At 34.0% G+C, this 24,218-nt stretch overlaps 3 protein-coding genes across 4 annotated transcripts; 1 reads left to right on the forward strand and 2 right to left on the reverse strand.

Moving 5' to 3' along the window:
* Positions 1 to 8,555: 8,555 nt before the first annotated feature.
* LOC136275847 (acetylcholine receptor subunit beta-type lev-1-like) lies at positions 8,556 to 10,304 on the reverse strand. The gene has a single exon (XM_066085944.1). The coding sequence runs from the start codon at positions 10,016 to 10,018 to the stop codon at positions 8,882 to 8,884; it is 1,137 nt and encodes a 378-aa protein (XP_065942016.1). The 5' UTR covers positions 10,019 to 10,304; the 3' UTR covers positions 8,556 to 8,881.
* Positions 10,305 to 11,568: 1,264 nt separating this feature from the next.
* LOC117689638 (RBPJ-interacting and tubulin-associated protein 1) lies at positions 11,569 to 23,481 on the forward strand. 2 transcript variants are annotated; one of them, XM_034471224.2, is made up of 2 exons: positions 11,569 to 11,817; positions 20,079 to 23,481. In XM_034471224.2, exons 1-2 carry the CDS (start codon positions 11,654 to 11,656, stop codon positions 20,683 to 20,685), a joined length of 771 nt encoding a protein of 256 aa, XP_034327115.1. In that variant the 5' UTR covers positions 11,569 to 11,653; the 3' UTR covers positions 20,686 to 23,481. The 2 variants fall into 2 exon arrangements, with proteins under 2 accessions (XP_034327115.1, XP_065940061.1); XM_066083989.1 differs by lacking the exon at positions 11,569 to 11,817 and adding an exon at positions 19,905 to 19,930.
* Positions 14,656 to 19,422, reverse strand: LOC105327772 (SUMO-specific isopeptidase USPL1). Its single transcript, XM_020067034.3, has 5 exons — positions 19,283 to 19,422; positions 18,977 to 19,093; positions 17,134 to 18,203; positions 16,827 to 16,987; positions 14,656 to 16,592 (listed from the first exon to the last, which is right to left on the reverse strand). The coding sequence occupies exons 2-5, from the start codon at positions 19,085 to 19,087 to the stop codon at positions 15,397 to 15,399; spliced, it is 2,538 nt and encodes an 845-aa protein (XP_019922593.3). The 5' UTR covers positions 19,088 to 19,093; positions 19,283 to 19,422; the 3' UTR covers positions 14,656 to 15,396.
* Positions 23,482 to 24,218: the final 737 nt, after the last annotated feature.

Raw genomic sequence — 24,218 nt, forward strand, 5'->3', positions numbered from 1 at the left:
ACATGTATATCACAAATAAACCATTCAATGCCATATTGTTCTCTTATTTGCCCCCCCCCCCCCCAAAAAAAAAACCACTATACAAAATCACTGGAAATAAGTGTTTCTGGTCCCTTATAAATAAGTTACTAGTATACAACAAACATTGCGAATTATTTTATAAAGCAAATCCAGGCAGACAAATATCCAGGTTTGAATTCTGTGGAATTTTTATCAAATGCATATAACGAGGAAATGAACATGGCAAATATTTTTAGAGGTTTTAGAACTACGGGTATTTATCCCTTCAACCCCCTGGCTATTCCAGCACAAGCATGCGGACCATCAAACACTTCAGTTTTAGCGTCTGCACCAACCAGCATTGCAAGTCAAGGAGAAATCCCATCAGGTTATAAAATGCCAGTCTGCAATGAACAGCCAACCCAGGTTCCACAGAGTTCCTTACCAATCTCAGAAGACAATACAGACTGACTTCGGCTTCCAGCAGTTGTCAAAGAACCTACTCGAAGAAAATACTAGGAAAGGGCTTGGTGCTAGATTCGTTACATAAAATGAATTTATCAATGAAATCAGACAAAAAAGGAGGGAGAAGAAAATTAAAGACCAGAAAGAAAAAGAAATCAGAAAAAAGAGCGTAAATAAAAAAATGCAACAAAAGAGATGGAAAAGTTTAAGAAAATATATTGTCCCTAAAAGTGAATCAAAAAAGATTTAATCAAAGTCCAAAACAACTGGAAAGGAGTATGGTCGCCAGCTAGAACATTTTGTATGTTACAAGCACTGATAAAGTTCTTGTTTATGTGTTCTTCTTTCCTGTGTGTTGGAGAATGTGTTGTAATTTATGTAAAATACGGACTCTAATTAGATCGATAATTTTATGCCATTGAATTTAGAAAAAAAAAATACACATGCATTTCAATATTTTCGAGTCCAATTAATTTAATATAAGACTGTGTAAATGTATATTTAAGGTCAACAATTACGAAATTAACACTGTACATTTACCCCCAAATCCATGGGGTAACTAATCATTTTTTAAATTCATCTTCCAAGTCCATATTTTAAAAAAAATGAATGAGTGTGAGAAATACTTTACTAGTACATTAAAAAGAGAAAGAGCGAACTTTCAGTTGGGAGACTATAAGGAAAAAATTTGTTCAGATTAGATCGAAGTATTCAAACTTCTATGAAACCCTTATTGTGCTCCACTTTTCACATATACCCTGTATGTAGAATTAGATTGAAGGCCTGCTGAGTCAACTGTACAGTGTTTAAACCCGAGTTTTGTATGTTACACGGTCAAATTATACACATTCATACCGCTTTTTTTAACAGGTTGTAAAGGTTTTTAATGAAAGAAAGCTAATTAATAAGTTATATTATTTTATTCGTCTGATTAAAACCACCCCTTTTTGCAATCGCCAGGGGTGGTTTTAATCTGACAGTACATATTCCACCCCTTTTAAATCATAATCATTGTGACCTCACATATATACATGCAGCAAGAGAAAGCCTTAATTGTCACTGTGATGGCTTTCACACATAAGGATGCTTTTTGGCATATTGGCCGATCAAAATAATGTTCACTGAGCTTTGACGTCTCTGGGGAATGTTCTATGTTAACATAATTCTCTGCATCCACGATTATAAAACCTATCATTAATAATAGGGTTTAATGAGTTTTTAGCTTTTAACTGTCTAAATCTTTTATTTCTGTGTAACTTTTATTGGGAATGGATTTTTCCGAACTTCAGCACAATGCAAACATCCATTTCCACAACATATTTACCAGTAAATGCGTTCAATATGGTGTCGTGTTTATGAAATGCACTTTATTTGCAAAGCATTTGATTAAATACAAATATTGTTCGAAAATAAAAATTGATGTTTTTATCTTCTTTCTGTTCACATGTTACAGTTAGATAATACTAAAATCGAAGAACTGACATCCATCCCTTCGTAAATTAATTAAGACTATGTATGGAGTAAATTACAATTATGTTTGAGAAAATTGCAATTTGCAAAGCATTCCTACTTTAACTTTATTGTTATATATTTACATTTACCAAGTATTATTCCCTCTATTTCTTACGGAAACTTATAGTTAATTCATCGCTCTATAGAAACAGCCAGACTGAAATCTACACGCCCCATATATCGATTGGTCGAAATCTACAGCGACTGAAACTGACAAGAAAATGACAGGACAGATATCGACACGCCTTGTTTATCGATTGGTCCAAACCTATAGCGACCTAGGAAAAATCACGGACTGCACGAAATAATGATGACGATGTCAGACTTTACCCATATAAATCATTCAAAACATTAAAAAATGGAAAAATAAAATTAGAAATTTTGAGCTCAAATCGTGTCCAAGTCCCTTTAAATAAAGCCTTGTCTGCCTGCCTTGATAAGGTCTTGTTTAATGTTACAGTATAATCCTTTTGCTTGATCAACAAATATTTGTTCTCAACATCAGTGTTTGTAATACAATTCAAAACTGTTAACGTATGACGTTGAGTAAAAAGTAGAGAAACGAAAATATATTGGAAAGTAGGACAAACAAGAAAAATGCTATATCTAAATGTACCCCTGTCACTCTGAATTTATTCTTCAATCGAGGCTTCTCATCTGTGTCCGATTCTTCCTTGCTAGTAGAAAAATGAAAATGGACCAACAGAACGAATGCTTCAAGAACAACTACTAATCCGCTAATTACTAACTGGGTTAACAAATAAATAGTAAAATATGGAATAACATCTGATGATTTAGGCATGGAATCGTTGATTATAGTCAGAAATACTGCAAAAGTCAGAAAGATTGCCATGGCAAATCCCATTTTCTCTCCTGACTCGATGGGTACCACGAAACAGAACAAATTCAGGACGGACAAGATAATCACGGGCAACAACGTTGAAACGACAACATAGAATGCCTTTCTGTCCACTTGTAGAAAGAAATAAATTTGCTGTTGAGTTGAATTCAAAGCGGGGATGAAAACATTATTTACATTATATGTATGATTCTTGATATCCCACACTTCGTTGGGTTGAAGATACTGAAGAAGGAAGCTCGAATATTCTTCGTTGAAAGTTAGAAACTCGGTTCCAAAATTGATATTGCCCATCGCCAGACCGCAAAACTGGGTGTCAAACGGATATTTGGTGACATCGATTTTACACTGCGAGACACTGTCCAAGTAAGTTGTATAGAAAACGCTCCCATAACTGTAAACTGTCAATTGTTTGTCTTTAGCGTCGAAGCATTTGTCATTTCCAATTTCGTTATACATACAAACAGAGGTAGGGTACCATAACTTTTCGGCTTTCACTTGCACTGATGAAATATTACCGTACATTTTCGGGTCCCAGGATAGGCGAGAGTCACTCCAACCTAACGTCACCCAATATGCTCCTGAAAACGTTTGCTGTTTTTCGTCCACCTCTGCTATACTCATGATGTTGAGGGATATTGTCACATAGGTACTTGTTAGGGCGGATTCAAAAGGAGCAATATCAGGGTCGACTTTGTTGATAACATTCTTGAATAATTCAGACCGGTTGGATCCTTTCACTTCACCTTGGAAAAGAAGTACCAATGATAAAATAACCAAGTCCAGTACTCTGTTTCGAGCTTTCATGTTTCCCCTTCCTTGAAGTCACTTGGCTGTGATGAATTCCAGAGCAGTGTTTTTAGCGAAGGTTCTGAGCAGTGTTGACTAAACAGACAAAAGCTGCCCGCTTACCGGTATTTTAAACCCCTTTCACAAAAACTCTTGCTCGCTGACCCACGACTAAGGCTTTTCAATTGAGAACAGTTCATTTTACAATACGGGATTTTGAAGTATTCGTAAACAGACATCAACGGTCATTAAAAGCATTGATGATTCAGATACAATTTCTCAATCAATCACGTATTTGTCTTATCGATCGATCGACAATTAGCGTTAGGAAATAGGTAATATGTTCTGATTACAACCGAACAGTAACGCTATCAAAGCAAAGACATCATATGCCATTGTATAATTTATAAATTCAATATAACGGTTTAAACCCACTGACGATTATCCTACATTTACCAATGTGTATTACAATTTCTACGTGAAGTTTGTAGAAATAGCTAAAGGTAATGAATACATATACTTATTCATAATTCACAAAAAAAAATTAATAAAGTTTCTTAAATTGTCAAAGTAGTTATATAATGTCCACAGACACCCTGTTCACAAGGGAAGCAATGAATTACTACGACTCCAGTTTGAAAGTAAATTGCAAAACGAAGTCTAACCAGTAACAAAATTATGTCTTTTTGAACATTGTTTTCACGTTTGCAGAAGTAATGCTTGAAAGACCTATAATGTTTCGCTTTTTATATCTGCATTATATTTCATAATGCTTTGATAATATATGATTTACATTTATTTTCATTTTCCTGCCAGGAAATCTTGTTATAAATAGAAGATTGGTTGAAAGCATTTTTAAAGCGTTCCGCTTTTCTGCATAAAGATACAAAAGGTATTATGACAGTAAGATATGCACAAGTCTGCATGTATGTATTTCGTTGAACAAATAAATCTCATAGGTTATATATGTGGGAAATGTTTATATACATATTAAATAAAGTAAGTTAGCGACATGCACAGTGTACATAATCTATTTTGATTATTAACATTAAGAGTTTTTTGTTTGTTTGGTTTTTGTTTTTGTTTTTTTTTGTTGTTTTTTTTTTTGTTTCCTGAAGATTTTTAGTGGAAATCTACATTTTGAAATTTGCATGTATTTTTTCTGACAGTCAAAACCCTCTTACAAAAAATTATATGCTTTTTTCTACATCTTAGCATTTATGGAATCCCTAAATTTTAGCGTCATAGCTTGACACAATTTTTGCATAGGTATCAAAAACATTTAATTGAGTTTCTACGTTAAAATTGAAATTTTCATTTTACTATGTATGCTGAAATTGCTTTGTTTCCCTGTGCTGCACAGTGCTTTTTTGTAGATAAAAAATTACCATTGTAATTAAACAATATACCAAGATAGTTAATCTGATTCACTAATTACAGTCCAGTGATAACACAATAACTACAGGTTTTATAATTTTACAGAGTGGTTAACTAAACTTCGCTACCCAGTTTTCGACATTTTCCCGTGTATATAACTGGTTTTCTACATATTACAAAAATAAATCACAATGTTCACTTATTGAACTCGTGCTCGTTTAACCAGGTAAAATTATTCATAAGCAGAAAAATCTACTACATAAAAAAATTATATACAATTTCTTTCAATAAAATATAGTCACAGACAATTAAATTAATTTGATTGACCCTCCTCTCAAGGAGATGTTGTTTAAATCATCAAAGCAAACACGATTTCAATAGGACTACTGCCATTGAGAAATCTCGCAAAGACGTTCGAATGAATGGCTAGGGTGAATAGATGCTTATTTTGAAATTTCATGCTTTAAAAAAATGAATAAAAAAAAGTCATTTAGCAATATCGCCAAAATGGATGGACATAACCATTGGGCACCTTTCTAACTTAGGCCTTTCGTTCCGTGGGGAACGTACAGGCACGTAGCATCGTTTTTGAAAGTGGGGGGAGGGGCAGACTCATCCAAAAAATCTTGACAACCAAAAAAAAAAAAAAAAAAAAATTTCTTTCCAAAATCCTGAAAATCCTAATCCCCGGGGGGGGGGGGGGGGGGGGTATACTTTTCACTTCAATCTTTCACTGTTTATTTTCTTATCTTCAATTCAATTTTTACAGGGTCACAGAAAAGGGGGGGGGGGCAACTCCATGTTAATTAAATATTTTGTTTGTAAATTTAAGAAAAATCTTTGCTGCTCGAAAAAGTTGGGGGGGGGGGCAGCCCCCCCCCCCCCCCGATGCTACGTGCATGACATAGGCCATCAACAACAGTCCTCCAACGAACACGGTTCTGGGCTGCTCTGGCGGCACTAAATTGGGCACCTTGCGTTCTGTATTACTATGGCTCAAGAAGATAAATAACAAGTTTAATACATGTTTATCACAAATAAAACTTTTCAATGCCATATGGTTTTCTCATTTGCATCACACAACACACTAGACACAGTCACTGGACCGAAGTGTTTTTGGTCCCTTAAAGAAGGTACTAGTATACAACAAACATTGCGAGTTATTGGTTTGAAAACAAATCCTGGCAAAATAATATCCAGATATGACTTTTGCAGAATTTTCTTGAATGCATATAATGAGAAAATGAACATGATAAACATCTTTGGAGGTTTCAGAGCTACGGGCATTTATCCCCTCAACCCCCTGGCTATTCCAGCACAAGCATGCGGACCATCAAACACTTCAGTTTTAGCGCCAGTAACCAGCATTGCCAGTGAAGGGTAAATTCCATCAGGTGATAAAATGCCAGTCTGTAATGAGCAGCCAACCCAGGTTTCACAGAGTTCCTTACCAATCTCAGAAGACAATACAGACTGACTTCGGCTTCCAGCAGTTGTCAAAGAACCTACTCGAAGAAAAAACTAAGAACCGGCTTGGTGCGTCATGTTGTATATTTTATTTGATAAAATGAAATATATCAGAAAGGATGCTAGATTCGTTACATAAAATGAATTTATCAATGAAATCAGACAAAAAAGGAGGGAGAAGAAAATGCAACAGAAAGAGATGGAAAAGTTTAAGAAATATATTGTCCCTAAAAATGAATCAAAAAAGATTTAATCAAAGTCTAAAACAACTGGAAAGGAGTATGGTCGCCAGCTAGAACATTTTGTATGTTACAAGCACTGATAAAGTTCTTGTTTATGTGTTCTTCTTTACTTTGTGTTGGAGAATGTGTTGCAATTTGTGTAAAATACGGTCACTAATTAGATCGATAATTTTATGCCATTGAATCGCCAGGGGTGGTTTTAATCTGACAGTACATATTCCACCCCTTTTAAATCATAATCATTGTGACCTCACTTATATACATGCAGCAAGAGAAAGCCTTAATTGTCACTGTGATGGCTTTCACATAAGAATGCTTTTTGGCATATTGGCCGATCAAAATAGTGTACATTGAGCTTTGTCGTCTCTGGGGAATGTTCTTTGTTAAAATAATTCTCTGCATCCACGATTATAAAACCTAATATGTAAACGGTGTGACCGTTGGACCGAGCGCAGATTTAACACAGTGCAGTTTGATTTTTGTAAAATAAAATCTATCTAAAACGCACACAGTAGGATCCGCCAGCATGGTCATTCGTTAAAGTTAAACTAAACGTCGCGTGCTCAGTCTATATTATGACGTCATATTTCAGACGTAAAACGTCTTCGGAAATAGCCGAAGAGACTTACGTGATTCCGATTTTTATTTTATTTCTTCTTTCATTTTTCATCAATTTAATTTATATGAATGCCAATGTAATAAAATTGAATAATTTATTCAGAATCTTAAAGATCAGTTCCTTGACGTCAATGTTTTTATTTTCCATCTGATAATTTGATAAGACATACATAGAACAAGTCGTGTTTCTTGATTATAGCACTATTGAAACTCATCTGGTTTCCTTTTTAATTTCTTTTTATTCAAATTACCTTCTATTGAAACACTGGAACTTATTAAATCGAGTTTATGGGCAACAAACATCGATAAGTACCAATCAATCAATGATCGAACTAACTTTTTAAAAACAAAATGGCTGCCAATATGGCGCGCCCAGGGCTGGAAGAAATTTTTTTTGGCCTTAGTACCCCTGATTCAACTTTCATTTTTCACTGATTTTCTTATATATACGTGTTACCATTAATCCTCGCTTCGCGAGGCGGGCTTCGCCCGCCTCTCGCTGCGCTCGGTATAACTAAAAGGGTTTAATGAGTTTTTAGCCTTTAACTGTCTAAATCTTTTATTTCTGTGTAACTCTTATTGGGAATGGATTTTTCCGAACTTCAGCACAATGCAAACATCCATTTCCACAACCTATTTACCAGTAAATGCGTTCAATATGGTGTCGTGTTTATGGAATGCACTTTATTTGCAAAGCATTTGAATAAATACAAATATTGTTCAAAAATAAAAATTGATGTTTTTATCTTCTCTCTGTTCGCATGTTACAGTTAGATAATACTAAAATCGAAGAACTGACATCCATCCCTTCGTAAATTAATTAAGACTATGTATGGAGTAAATTACAATTATGTTTGGGAAAATTGCAATTTGCAAAGCATTCCTACTTTAACCTTATTTATCGAGTTCCAAGCAAATTTCACAATGATTGATTGGTTCTTTTAAATTGTTCATCCCCCAACAGTTCACATGCAAGTGTTTCTATTTATAGCACGTTTTCAGCAGCAATTCCTTGAATTAAATGTTAAGCTTTATGGTGAACGACAATATTAATTTTTTTAGATGCCACATGATTGTTATACAACAGGTAAAGAGGAATATGCATTGCATTAGAAATCAATCTTTAATATTAGTTTACGCTCGTTGGCAGTTTTAAGGTGGAGAGAAATGATGCTCTTTTATATTGGTTCCAACGGTGTTTATCTAAATAAAAACCAACAAAGTGCTGAATAAACCAACTACATATATTTATTGCATAGGAACGCCGCTAGTTACCGTTTCATTTATAATACATTCTTAACAACATTTGTGCAACATCTGTAATTCGTACTTTGAATTTATGAATTTCATCTACCCACCTTTTTTGTACCTTCTTTCCCTTAAATACCGCGTGGCCCTATGTAGTTATACTGTCTGTATATATACACTCTGACCACGTGACTGAAAACCTATTAGAATACGTTTACAATATAAAACCATGTCGCACAGAATTATAGTTATGAATTCATACCACTGACATTAAAACAATATAATAAAGATTGCATATTATATATTAGCGTAGTACATTAAAGAAAAAGTAAAGTACAGAAAACATATCGCAAAACACTGCACACAAAACAAATGCTATATCTAAATGTACCCCTGTCACTTTTAATGTCTTCTTCACAGTCAATTTGCCATTTTTATCCAACTCTTCCTTGCGAGCAGCAAAATGAAAATGAACCAACAGAACGAATGCTTCTAACATCACAATTAATCCGCTTATAACTAGCTGAGTTATCAAATAAATAGTAAAATATGGAAGAGCATCAGAAGATTTAGGCATGGAATCGTTGATTATCGTCAGAAATACTGCAAAAGTAAGAAAGATGGCCATAGCAAAACCCATTTTCTCTCCTGACTCGATGGGTACCACGAAACAGAACAAATTCAAGACGGATAAGATAATGACAGGTAAAACAGTTGAAATAATCACATAGTTTGGCTTTCTGTCGAGTTGAACGTAGAAAAATATAATTTGATTTGTTTTATTCTGATTTGAATCAAAAACATCGTGAACATTAAATGTGTGGTTCGTGATGTCCCAAACCTCACTAGGCTGAAGATACTGAAGGAGAAAATTCGAATAGTCTTCATTGAATTTTAGAAACTCTGTTCCAAAATTTACGTTTTCAAACGCCAGTCCACATACTTGAGTGTCAAACGGATATTTAGTGACATCAATTTTACACTGCGAGACACTTTCTACGTTTGTCAGATATCCAACAAACCCATAATTGTACACAGTCAGTTGTTTGTCTTTAGCATCGATACACTTGTTGTTTCCAATTTCGTTGATTATACAAACAGATGTTGGATACCAGATCTTTTCGGCTCTGACTTGCACTGATGTGATATTACCGTACATGTTGGGGTCCCAAGAAAGACGGGGGTCACCCCAACCCATCATCATCCAGTATGTCCCTGACACCGTGTGCTGTTTTTCGTCGACTTTCGATATACCCATGAGGTTAAGAGTTATCGTCAGTGGAGTACTCGTTGTGTCTGATTCAAAAGGAGCTATATCAGGGTCGACCGTGTTGATGACATTCTTGAATAATTCAACACGACTCCATCCTTTCACCTTACATAGGTAAAAAACTACCAATGATAAAATAATTAATCCCAGTGCGTTATTTGTAACTCTCATGTTGTCTTTCCTTCAAGTCGATTTGGCTTCAATTTAGGTATCTAAAAGTTTGCTTTAAGAGCTGTTGTTTTCTCACTAAACGGACTGACCAGACTTGACTTGTATTTATTAAATCTTTGTGCACAAATTGTTTGCTTTGTCAAAGACCATGACAATCATCTCTAGATACACAATAGTTTATACCATATTTACGTCAAAGGAGATCTTAAAATGCTCAAATTATAAACGTAAACATTCCGAACAAGTTCTTATTATGAGAGCAAACGATATAAATGTTTCGAACAAATATTGGGTAATGAGCATTCAGCTCTAAACTATCGAGTTAAATGTACCTCTACTGATAATCAGAGCATTGAGAGTTAAGAGAGCTGGTTGGTCGTGGCCATTTTTAGGCTACATTTACCTCCCTGTGAAGAAGAGCTCTATAAAGATTTAGGAAAATGCTCAAATTTTTAAAAAGCTGAAATATTTTGATTTTATCTTTTTTTAAATATGTTAGTTATTAAAGGTCAAAAATGTCATACATGTATGTCAAACCTTAAGGTAGATCTGATGGTTAATATGTTGACCACTCAGCCATCTTAAAGTTAAATGTATTTGTTTAAACGATCACGATTACAACCGACAAGGTTTTAAATTAAGTACAAGAATTTACTGTGTGAAATTCGGTGAAAGAGTCGCAATTTAAAACAAACAAAACAAATCAAAACATTAAGTTTGTTTCAATCCTTAAATATCATAAACTCTCATTAGAAAATGTAAAGTTTTGAAAATGGAATTTCAGCGTAAATATGTATAAATGTTGTTAAGAAAATGACTCGATGGGTAGAAGACACGAGGTCATGTTTTAATCCAGCACTTACTTACTCGCCAGTAAACATTTAAATGCATAATTATAATGTAATTTCACATTACATTACAATGTTTTAAATTTCATCTTATTGATAAGCTAATGAATGATACTATCAAATATATCGACTTCCTTCCAACCAAGATTTGTCTCAAGTAATGACAATTTTATATAATTTGGAATTTTGATTAATTTGCCTAAAAAAAACTTTCATAATAGCTACCCTGTTTAACATTCAGACATACAAATACACAGAAACATCAACTTTTAAGTTTTGATAACTATTTCTGAAGTTAAATTGATAGAAATGGAACATATTATTGTTGGAAAGAGAAGGTAATAATGTGGGGAGTAAAAGATAACGCTCACGAATCTAACAAGTACATATACTGCCAGCAAAGCTCATTTGAGCATTTGAATCAAGTGAGTTGATACCACTCTCGTAAAACAAATTTTTGAACAAAAACCCAAGTCCATATTTTGTAAGCGACTTTAAATCGTTAGCTAATTATAGTAGCCATCGTGTAAATTAAAATAAGGTTAGGTTATAAGATAGGTATCAAAGATAAACAGAACATTTAATTCTTCGTTCCTTTTGTCACGGCCTTGTCATCGCGTTCATTCCATTAAATACCTAGCAAGTTCTAGATTAATGTGATTATATTTACAAATTAACACATTAACCAATGTGTCCGACGCTACAACAAAAACACGCGGAACTTGCCAATTGAAAAAAGATCAAAACTAATACATGTGTACATGTACATTAAACATTTGAGGACAGGATGGCGGGAGGAAGGAGCGAGTCCGGTAAAAGTGATCGTTTGTCGTGGCTTACCAAAGACAAGGAACCGGATAAAAACTCTACAGCCAGTGCCCGTGCCAATATTTATGAGAAATTCAAATTATGGGGACTACTTTCTGCTTCGGAAGCCGATAAAGCCGAGAGGTAAGAAGGTCGGATTTTGCGCATCTTGATTGGATTTGCCAATATACATTTTCCATTGGAACTACATGCATAAATTATGCAACAAAAATGTACACAGTGTGGTCATCTTCATATATACGATTATCATATACGTACTTGTTTTAAACATCAACATCTGCATAATAAGGGGACAAATTCCGGGTATAAACCGAATGTTTTGTTGAGATATTCGATATCCAATAACAAATGCATGTTGAATGACTGTATATGTACTTAAAAACCACTCCCAAATAAAAACATCAACTGAGGCGTCCTTGGATTAAGAACATGTAATCCTCTACAACGATTTACAGGACGTGGAACCTTGCAACGTCTTAGGTAATTGGCCAAAAATTCAATCCAGCTTTAAAATGCAATTTCAACAAGATTAGTTGTGTAAATCGCCCTCTTAATAATATCTTTTTAATCTGGAAAAACTTGTTGAATACAATGCAACTAAACTTCACACTGAATTTTTGATTAATTATACTTTTCTTATAATTTCTTGTCACCCCAACACCGCCGACAAAAGTGGCTACACATCTGATCATCTGGGAAAGTTATGGATAACCTTGTATCATCCTTTTATTAATGTGTTTTTATGTAGAAATTGGGTTCGCCTGACCCTAGTCGTGGCCTCTCCGACTCCAAAATATATTATATATATATTTTTATAAAATAGAGTTCCCATTTTTTTTTTAACATCGAACTATTTATTTGTGAAATAGAATCACTTCTACTTGTTAAGTACTCCTTTAAAAAGCAACCAAAACATGAAGCATCGATAGATAAGCTTGCTTGCTTTTTAAGTCATAGCCTCCAAGGTCCCAAAATGGTTTATCTTATCTGTTTCTAATACTCACTAAAACTCACAGTTGGAACCCTTTCTAGTTCCTGGTTTGAATAATTCAGGCACGTAGCATCAAAAGGGGGGGGGGGGGCTGGTCCCCCAGTTTTTCTCGCAGCAACTAATTTTTTAAAATTTACATATAAAAAATGGAATGATAATGGAGTTGCCCCCCCCCCCCCCCCGATAAGGATTTTGGGAACTCCTAATTTCCTTTTTTTTTTTTTGCTTGTCAAGATTTTTTGAATGAGTCTACCCCCACCCACTTTCAAAAACAATGCTACGTGCCTGTAATTTTTATTATATCTACCATATACTGGTATATAATCTAACACTTTGGATAATACAGGCTTTTTTATAAATCAAAACACTCTATTTTATGCTTACAGTATCAAATATCTTCGCCTTGGGATAAAGTATGATCCCCAACTGCTTTGTGCCAAGCTGGGTTAAAATAAATCCCAATTTCTCAAAGGAATGATTCAACGCTCCCAATAAGTTTTTATCTGGCCACCTGGGGACATTATTTTCACGAACTTAATTTGGAAGCTGATCTGATAGTTTATGACTTATATTAGTAATATGTACTATATATTGCAACATTTGAGGTTTTTGAGAATATTGAGAATAATCTAATTTATTCCCCTTTGTAATAATTAGAACCCCCCCCCCCCCCCCCCAATGTGGCCCACCTACCCCCAAAGATTCTGATAAACTCAAAACTACACAATCTTTGGATGTGTTTACCAAAGTTAAAGTTTTTCTGGGTAATTGGTTTTCGAGAAGATTATTTAAAGATTTTCCTTTATACATATTCTTATGTAAAAAATTTGCCCCCTCCCCTACCATTGTGGCCCCACCCCATCATACCCTCGGGGATCATGAACAAATTTGAATAAACACTACCTGAGGATGCTTCAACACTTATTTCAGCTTTTCTAGCCAAATAGTTTTTTAAAGAAGATTTTTGAAAAATACCAAGAAATAATAATTCCAATAATTCTTAATTATCTCCCCTTTAAAAAAGCAATTGAAATTGGTCCTGTGGTCCTGGAGAAGAAGATGAAAATGAGAAGAGTTTATATCAACGACAGGCAAATTTTGATCAAAGAAGCTTTCTTGAGCCTTAGGCTCAGGTGAACTAAAATAAAATCAGACAGTAGAACCATAAAAAAAGAAGATGAAAATGTACAGGAAAATAATGACAACAGACAAATTTTAATCAGAAAAAAATATTTGAGCCTTTGGCTCAGGTAAGTTAAAAAGGTAAATAAGTATTTAGCTCTTTTGAGCCCTTTGTGAATAGTTTACAATTTTTATAGAAACAGGCCACAAGTTTGGGATCTTTACGTTTTCTGATCATTCAATTGATCGAGATGAAAAATATTTGATAATTTCTATATGATTTGAATGCATTATGTTCAATACACTCTTTTACCCATGAAAGCTTGATAATGAAAATAACAATGAACTTTATTGTTGAATTATTATATAAAGCACAACAAAATAAACCAAAGTGACCCTTTCCATGAGCACTTCAAGTTCAAAGTAGAACATTTATCTGTCAAGTCATTTGAAACTTTAGACATGACAATCTCTCACAAATAGTAAGTGACCTTGAAGCTGTTACAAGTCATTAAGCTTGTCAAGATCTGTTTAATTACAAACGAGCTTTTCCAAGACGACAGACGTTATTTCCCAGTTTGGTAAGTGGTTTGTTTTTTTTTGTTCTTCCTTACGACGTTGATGACAACAGACACAAGTTTGGTAACACTGCAGACGACAGACAATTCCAACATTCGCATGGAGAATCAATGTTATTAACGCACATGTAGTTTGGCTGACAGTTCCATATTTCGATAATCCATATGCTCCTGTAAATCAGATTTTTACAACAACATTCACTGACAAAAAGTTCAGTTGTCATTGTGAGTTCTAGAGAAAGCAAATAACCTTATATAAGATTATTTAAAAAAAAAAAGAAGGCCTATCACCAACCATTGATCAACAGACAAACAATGTGATCTTTTCCAGTGACCTTGTTCAGACAGACAAAAAATTAAAAAGAAATATTCAGACAGACAGTTTTTGACCATATAACACCCATGTACCACTAAAATTTTGATTCAATATTAACTATTGTTATAAAACTTTTGTGATTATTCAATTAAATTACAACAAAATCAGAACTCTGTTTTGGAAAACAATGTAATATTTCAACAAATGCAAGAGTTAACAGTTGTAAAATAAACAATGGTGTAAATATATATGAATAAAGGACTTTTAGGATTGAACACATGGGTGGTCACCAAGGCCACAAGGCTTTCTCACATTATCATGTCGTAAACCACTGACATTTCTCCTTCCTAGAAGTTAAATTGGTACATTTTTCTTTCTTTCCACGAGATCATTTGATAGTACTTACACATACTAATCACAAATCAACTTGAACATTTATATGACCTTCATAATGTCAGTTCTGAAAACTGCATTAGCAGGTAAAAAGTGTATATATTAATGAGCTGTCTATCAAATCGCTGCACTCACAAAATACATGAGTTGGTATCACAATATAACATGATGTAACAAAACCTTTTTCAAAATGATTAAATCAACATCAAGAAACTACCAATATCGAGAAAAATCAATGTACCTTTTGGACAAGATTGAGTTGCTTTAAAAAGAAAACAATGAAAAACTTTACTGATGAACAATTACAATTGTGCAAGAAAATCATCTAAACTTGACACATTATTGTCATTAGAGTTTTCAATGAAACCTGCTAAATCTTGCACATCAGGCAGAGATTCTTCATCACATAACTTTGCATTAGCTGACTTTATGCTTTTAGTGTTGTGTGGGATCTCTAAATTTTCTGGTAAAGATAGATTTAATGCATTGTAGAGATTTTGTAAGACATCACATCCTTCTGATGTTGGCACGTCAATCAGTTCTTCCACGTGGAACGACTCAGGAGAACTAGTACTGGAGTCACTGCAAACAGATTTCCTCCTCTTGCTGTTCATCTCTTCCATGTCTGTAAACTTTCTTTTCTGTAGCGTGTAAGTATCACTAAAGGAACTTAAAGTGGGACTATTTGCACGCGAGGAGTCACCCGATAAAGAGTAAACACTGGAACTACGAAAGAGTCCTGAACCTTGGGGGGTATTAGACTTACAATTTTTCTGTGAAAAATACCCTTCAAACTTCTTTTTTCCCAGTACAGGAGGTCTAAAGTTTGTAGCACTTAATCCTCTCAGCCTAGCTATTGCACCAGTACTTCCATGGAAGGAGGGAGATTTTCCAGCACGACTCTCCGCCTGCAAGACAAGGGAGTTTTTAGACTTTTTCTGAATAAGTGACTTTAGAAAAGAAGGGGTGTATGAACCAACAGGATTTGACAGAGCTGGAGAAGATTTTGCATCTGGTTGGTTCTTTGTGGCAGCAGTTTTTCCAACACGCTTGGGTACTTTGACTTTTGAAGAGCTGCTGTTCTGCAGCACTGGGCTGTAATTTGGACTAGGTGTAGAGGTAACTTGATTTTGAACTTGAATTAACTGTCCTGTGTGTGTCAACTTTACCACCATATTGGGCTTTAAAGAAGACGAACGCAGGGCCTTCACACTATCTTGGCAATCATCTTCTGTGGGAGTGTCAACTGACATTGGCGAATCAACCCCAACGGAACCTGTGTCAGAGCTCTGCAAGTCGATTTTATTATTTTTCATTTGATCTTTGATTAATTGCGCTGGAGACTCTATTTCCATTTTCACTGGTATATCCTTGGTCTTTGCTGTTGAAAAACTTTCCCACATTACAATATGGATCTGTTGAGCTGGAATCCTTAGGTCCACTTTTTGGGGCTGACAAACAGGGGACTTTAAGTCATCACACTCCATCCAAGTCATATCTGGAAAGAGGTCAATAATTTCTATTAAGAAGATCAAATTTCCTATGAACACTTCAAATGTAAAGTAAGATCCGAAACAAAATTTACCATGTTTATTTTTCTCCACAGAACAAATTTTCTTCTCAATACTTTTACCTTTATGTAATTTCACCTAGTTTCTAAATAAGATAATGTAATTGAGGCAATTAATCATGATAATTGACGTACTTAATTAATATATTCTTTATTTCTTACCTTCAGCATTGTGTATCCAGGTTACAAAGTGATCTGGGTTATTAAGATACTGGATCAAGCCCCTCACTCTATACTGTCTTCCTCCGAATGAAAATGATAAGGACTCAATGTCATTACTCTGCAAACCCTCCACAAAGTGTAGAACCACAACTTCTGGTAACCTGACAAAACAGATTTTCAATAATTATTTATATATTAAAATTTAACATTCATTTAAAGCAATAGTAATTGAATGGTCATAAATATGTTTATTTACTTTATCATATCAACACTAAAATTCATAATATTGAATCAATAATAAACTCACTTTTCAAATATCATTTTTCGCTGCTGCCATGGTGCTCTACATTTAAAGCAGGATCGTTCAACTGTTGGTTCTGCTATGGCAATATTCTGTGGAGGTTTAGGTAATGTTGGCAAAACCTGTTCAAAAGAGTCGCTCTGCATGTATCCACATGCCTTACAATGAAAGTCAAATCTATACTTCATCCTCATTAATTTCTCCACTACAGAATCTCCTTTCACCAGAAGAGGGATGGCAAACAATGGACTGTCATTTTTCCCCTTTTCACACTGTAGTTTGGGTTGAAGCTTCAGAAAAACAGTTTCTCTGACATCTTGCAAAATGTTAAATGCATGAAGGTATCTGTCTTCAATTACATTCATTTCCTTGTTAATCTCAGAACTAAATTTAATTCCAGCACCTGTTTTAACTTTGTCAACAACAGACATTTGCTGAAAATTTCGGACAATGTCTGAAGATCTCTGTGATGCTGTTAAAGTTTGTATTACTGGTTGCTGATATTCAACCTTGGTCAAATCAAGTTTTGGACTATCTTGTTTTGAATCTAAGCCATTGTTTAAAATTTTGCAGGCCTGGTTGTATGCAATAAGTAATGTTTTGAGCACAGTTTTGTCATCTTCAGTGTATGACTCCAAGTTTTCTTGCAAATTTTTACAGTGTACAAACAGACATATAACAACGTCTAACCAGCACATTGCCTCTTTGTTTTGCCATTGTGGGAAAAAAGTCCAGTCACTCTTTGATTTGATATTCTCTTCTTCCTGATACGATAATGTTGTTTTTGTAGCAAGGATTTCTCTGTCATGATTTTGTTTTGATTTTCCAGGAATGTAAGGAGTTAGGGGTCGTTTGCCAGTTGGAGAGCATACTCTGTTAATTGGGGTATCTAAGATCTTCTTAATACTTGGTAAGCATGGAATATGACTCCTGCTCCTTAATTTGGCATTGATTGGTTGTGATTTCTGTAGTGTTGTTGGTGTCACTTTTTGGGTTGTTTTCTTTGGAGAAATATCTGTATACTTCCTGTTTAAAATTAAAGAGTCTGTAGCTAGCTGACCAGCAGGATAGGTACACTGAAAAATCAAAGGAATTCTTTTTTAATTTGTTAAAATACAAATTCCATTTAGAAGAAAAGTGTTTATCTAATAAAATGTTATTTTCTTATCTAAAGAAGCTATGTGTTCCCCTTAGCTGAATGAAACAAGAGACCAAAGGGCCACATCACTCACCTGAGCAACAAAAGTGGTAGCTCTGATCAAATTGGCTATATGGTATCAAATGCAAAATATCTTCATAATTTAGTTTATATGATCTTATTTGAGGTGGGTTCCTACCCGGCATTTTATTGTTTTTCTCTTGAAACTATTAGATCATCCCTACGATAAATTTTAAAAAATTAGTCTTATCCAGATATTTTCCTGAAATTTTTTTTTGCAATTCTCCACAAATATGTATACTCCCTTTTTCATAACACATTTACAGCCAATTTTTTGGTTCTTTACTATCAGATTTGAACGAAGTTGAGGAAGCTTTCACACAAAATTAAGCCTTTGTTGTCAAATGGGGAGACCATATTCCTATGTAAAAAAAAAAATCCTTATCGTGTCCCTGAGAAAGGGCCTGGCCCTTCATTTAACAAATGTGAATTTCCTTCACCAAAGGATTCTTTATGCCAAGTTTGGCTTAAATTGGCTTAGTGTTTCTAGAGAAGACATCAAAAAAGAAAAAAAGTTACATACAGACTGACGCCAGACAAAAAGTGATCATAATAGCTCACTTGAACTTTCAGCTTAGGTGAGCAAAAATAAAAAGGGATTCCAAACGACAAATTAATACAAATTTTTACCTTATCATCCTCACAAAAGCGTACTGCCTCGTCAAAATTTATCTGGTAAACTCGGAGTCTACTCGTCTTCCCTTTCGAGGAACAGACATGACAATTTTCTGGACTGCTCATGGCGACCTACAAATTGGAAATACGGTAGGAGATAAGTATTCAGCGTTTAACGACTTTCATACGTTTGATACCATGTGACCAAAACCGAAACGAACGTTTATAAGACGTCCTGATAAATTCTACTAATGAGTGCAATAGTTCAGAGTTTTAAATATGAAAATTCTAGAAATAAAATGTAAACTGAACTAGATTTACCTTTTGTACACGATGTCTCAATTGCAAAAGTACCAATGTAAGACATTACATTTGCTCTCTGAGTCTCTCTCACGGAAACACATGCCCGACGCCATTTTCTCCAATACGCTGAGAATTGTGGGAACAATGATATGGGTAAATAGGGAAATCACTATGTCTGTATTTATGTGAAGACAAATTAAATATCTGTCATTTTTTAAACAAAAAAATCGTAAGATATGCTCTTTAAAATTCGAAACATAATGATTTAAATTTAGACGTCATTTCTCTGACAGATTTACTAAATTTACCCACAGTAAGCGTTTTGTTAACCCGGATCTTTTGTTGACATGCAGCCAGGCAGCAATGAACAGATCGTAGATTTGAGATAATTTCAGCTTATCAATGTAATTAATTACTGGAATCAATTTATGCTCTTAAATTAATTTTAATTGATCTTTTACAATGCATTTTTGTTCGCAATGTTTTGAGGCGAAAGAGTCTTACGAAAAGTTGGTCGAGGCCATTACTATTTATATAGTGAAGCACTGATATATTGATAAAAAACTTAAAAAGCGATCCACGCAGATCAGCTACAAATGATGAATAGTTTCTAAACAAAAGGAAATAGTTTGGTCTTTGAATTTCTCTTATGTGAATGGATATACTGTAATTGTTGTTACTAATTTATTTTGAAAGTGCATGGGAATTGACATATTTATTTGTCCTTCGATATATGTATAAACTGAAAATGCTTGTTTTGTTTTTCAAAGTCTGTTATGATAATTTTTTTTATTTTTTTTTTTACATTTACCAGATACTACACAAGGAAGATGACAGACACATTTGTAATAACTGGAACTCGTCCCCCATCATCTACAGGTAGTCGACCTCGCAGTGGATATCGCAAAGTCAGCAATACTGCAGAAGTTGATGAAACTCTTTTTAGATCTCATAACTTTACCCAACATCATGACAGTCCAAGGAATGATTTTTCTTTGCAATCAAAAACTCCAAAAGATAAAAAGCGAGGACCACCATTGATTTGGGCTCCTAGTTCCACTGACCCAAAGCCTAGCAATTACCATAATATAAAATCTCGCATCAATCACTCTCATGAGTCCCAGAAGTATAGATTTCACAACCACAAACCTACATTTGTTGATGAAACCTTGTTCGGACCTAAATTGGAAGAGCCTTCATTTGAGGCCCCTTGGGCAGAAAAGAAAAAGAAACCTACCCCATTGCATTGGTCACCTCCAGAATTTTCAACACGACAAATGACTCAAGCTAGTTCTGTGATTGAACCATATTCTTTGGATGGAAGGCCTCCTTCTAGGCAAGGAAGGCGACCTGCTAGCACTAGAACCAGACCATGTACTGTGGAAAGTGTGTCAAGTGCTAAGTCTTATTGGAAGCCATAATTCTGTTGGCCATATTTTAACCAACTGTTAGGTACATGGGATTTCCCTAATTATACACAACTGCACTTTGTAAACTAAGCATATTATATTTTCAACAAAATGTGAACTTCAGATGATGAAATAATTGGCAATGTTGAATTTTCATGCTTACAAAGTTTATGTATATTGCCAATGAATCTGTGACAATATACAGTCAGAGTGATTAATGATGTCAAATATTGATAAATGGAAAAATGTAAAGCTTGCATATACAGTATATATCTAGATCATGCAGTCAACTTTTAAAATTTTGTTTGCCCTCTTCAGACGAACTGTTCTGTGGCTCACTACATCTTGAAATAGTTTCTCAGCAGAAAATTACTTGATAATGATCATGACTATTATGAGTCAAATAGGTGAAAAAATATGCAATTTTGAATTTAAAAAAATTATGATTTTCAAATATTTAATTTACTAAATCCCCAGGCCGATTCGAACTCATAATCCTCGGTTCACAATCCCAATACTTCAGCCTCTGAGCTATGATGATATTCAACCAAAACGATTGATATAAAGTAAACAATTTAACAAAATATTTGTTGATGAATCACCATCTAGTGATATTATGTATTGACTTAAAGAGGAAAGTTCTTGATGAAGTGAGGTCTCTAAATTTTTGGTCATAAGATAGGAAAATATTTTTATAAGTTACTTGAAAAACTTAATTTATAACTGTTCTAATGTAGTAAAACATCTTTTAAAAATGCTGATGCCTTGAATGCAGAAAAATTATGTAATCTTCATAGGCGTCGGAACCGGTAAGGTCTAAATTTTTTTTGCAAAGTTAGACCTTACCATTAGGTACGTAGGATCATAGAGGGTCAGCCCCCCCCCCCCCACCCCCCCCCCCCCACTTTTTCTTGCAGCAAAGATAAAAGTTCCTAAATTTACCTTGAAAAGATTGAAATATCGAGAAGTTGGATTACCAGGTAATTGGTATACTAGCCCCCCCCCCCCCCATGGATTAGGAATTTGATGATTTTGGGAATATTTTTATTTTTTTTTTTTTGCTTGACAAGATGTCTGAGGATTAGTCTAGCCCCCCGCCCCCCCACTTTCAATTTGTTTCAATGCCACTGATCTTAATATCTTGCTGTTGGAATTAACCCTTCTCTCGAAAAGGATAGTTTTAAAAAAAAACAACAATAAAAAAAAACAGAGCAGGCTGAATAAATGGAGGGTTATAAAGAGAGAGATAAAATCAAATGTAAAACATTAGTATTAGTTATAATTGTATTTCAATGACTGTGTGTTGTAAAAGCATATAGTAAAGTTTGAATTATTGCTCTTTAGATTGTATGTACATGGACCTTGTTAAAAGAGGATTTAAAATGACATGGTTCAGTGCTTGATTGGATGTTATTTATATCTTACAATGGGTACTTGGACTAGATTTTCAAACTTGAACCAATGTTACACGAGTTATCATTTGCATTTATCATAAGTTCGTTACCATTACTTGTAATTTTATTGATATGTTCATATTTGGTTGTTATATGTACATTTTTTTTGCATACACTATTAAGGGACTGCATTTTTGTAATACATGTATAAGCTTCATAGAAAGTTAAGTTTTGTCAGTATTATTTTATTCAAAGCACTTACATTTTTTTCTTCTTACTGTTTTCATGTTATGGTGGTGTATATATACGTGTACTTATATGAGGAAACAATTTCTGAACATTTTTTTTCTAATTTCAAGGCCTGTGATATTCATGCTACAGTGTTCTCTGTATAATTTTGATGCTTGAATTGCACATTGCACAGTTATATTTGGGAAAGAACTATAATGGCACCAAGACCTAAGCTCAATTTGATTAAAATCATGATCTGTTTTAAGAGGTTTACTCATACCCCCCCCCCCCCCCCCACCACCACACACACACACACACGCAAAATAATAAACAAAATATCAGAGTGTTAGGTTTTTCCCAGTTAATAAATATGGACTTTCAGAAAATATCTTTGACTACATGTAAATTTAAAACAATAAAAATTCACATATATTTATTTATGTGTACTAGTATTAAATAAATATATTAGCATGACATCAATGATTTAATTAACATGGACCTGATGATATAATTCAGCAACTCCAAATTGATTAATTCAACTCATTGGATTACTGGAGTTCTGATGAATTAAATTCAGGCCATATTATAATTGTTCTGTTTTAGTTTGAGATCATTCTCACATAATATATACATGTATGCTTCATGTACATGTATAGGTACTTACCATTTTAAAACTCTTTTACATTTTCATTGTGGCTACATGTACTTACTAGATTCTTTTGGGATCTAAATCACTTGGAAATATGCCAGAGAGAGAGAGAGAGAGAGAGAGTAGTGCATGTATACCTTTTACAATTTTGCAAAAAGTTTGTAGGTCTATTTCATTTTCTCAGTGCCTCAGATGTTTGTTCAATTAACCCAAAAATCTGTTTTAATACCAGTATTTGCTAATAAATCACAAATGTGTCCAGATGTTATTGACATTTGTAGGGTAATAACCACCCATATGCACCTTTTTTGACCTTTTTTTGTTGTTGTAAATTGCAAGATATGTTCATTATTACAAAGGATAGCAAGAAGCAGAGACAGATGCTTTTTTACGGTTGATTATAGAGTTTTCATTTTATTCAGTGGTGTTATAGTATATAGATTGATTGTACTCTTATACTATAATGATATATTTTAAATAAATGTGACATATTTGAAATAAATATCAGTTGCATGTTAATACATGTATAACTTGTTTTCCTTTCGTATTTTTTAGCTTAATTCAAAGAGTCGAGGGGAACCTATTCTAATTGTCGGCATTGGTTGGTTAGAACCACAGGCACCTGATGTTATAATTTTTACTCATAATAAGAATAAATACCTTATAACTAATAATACATTATGTTATTAGGTGAAGGGTATTTATATTTATTATGAGAAAAATTATGTTTGAACTTATTTTACTGTAATATAATTATAATGGGATTTGGCTCAAGTTCTAAAACTTATGTAGCCTTTTCCCTATACAATAATTGACATACACTTTTTTCACATGCAAATAAAATGTCTTAAATTTGTATATAGATACAAAGATTCAAAATAATATTCATTAGATGTTTCAGCACATTTTGATACAAATGTAAATACGTTATCGAAATCTGTTGGATTTTTTTCATAAAAATGTGAATTAAGAAAAACAAGTTATATTTCACAGCATTATTAAGATTGTCATCGCTCCGAACAAAATGCGTATTAACAATATTACATATTGCCAATGCTAAATTTTTTTATTAAATAACTCATCTCTGGGTTCAGCATATTTAGTACATGAGAAAAATAATGATATGCGTCTTCAACCTTTCCACGTGTACATAAAGCAATGTCAACAATATTGTACATTGTATTTGTGTCATGTTGTAAATTTTGAATTTACCGGGCGGTGTTGTAAATTTTGTATTTACTGCCACCCGGTAAATTCAAAATTTACAAGAT

Source organism: Magallana gigas, chromosome 5 (assembly GCF_963853765.1).
Source record: "Magallana gigas chromosome 5, xbMagGiga1.1, whole genome shotgun sequence".
Classification (NCBI taxonomy): Eukaryota; Metazoa; Mollusca; class Bivalvia; order Ostreida; family Ostreidae; genus Magallana; species Magallana gigas.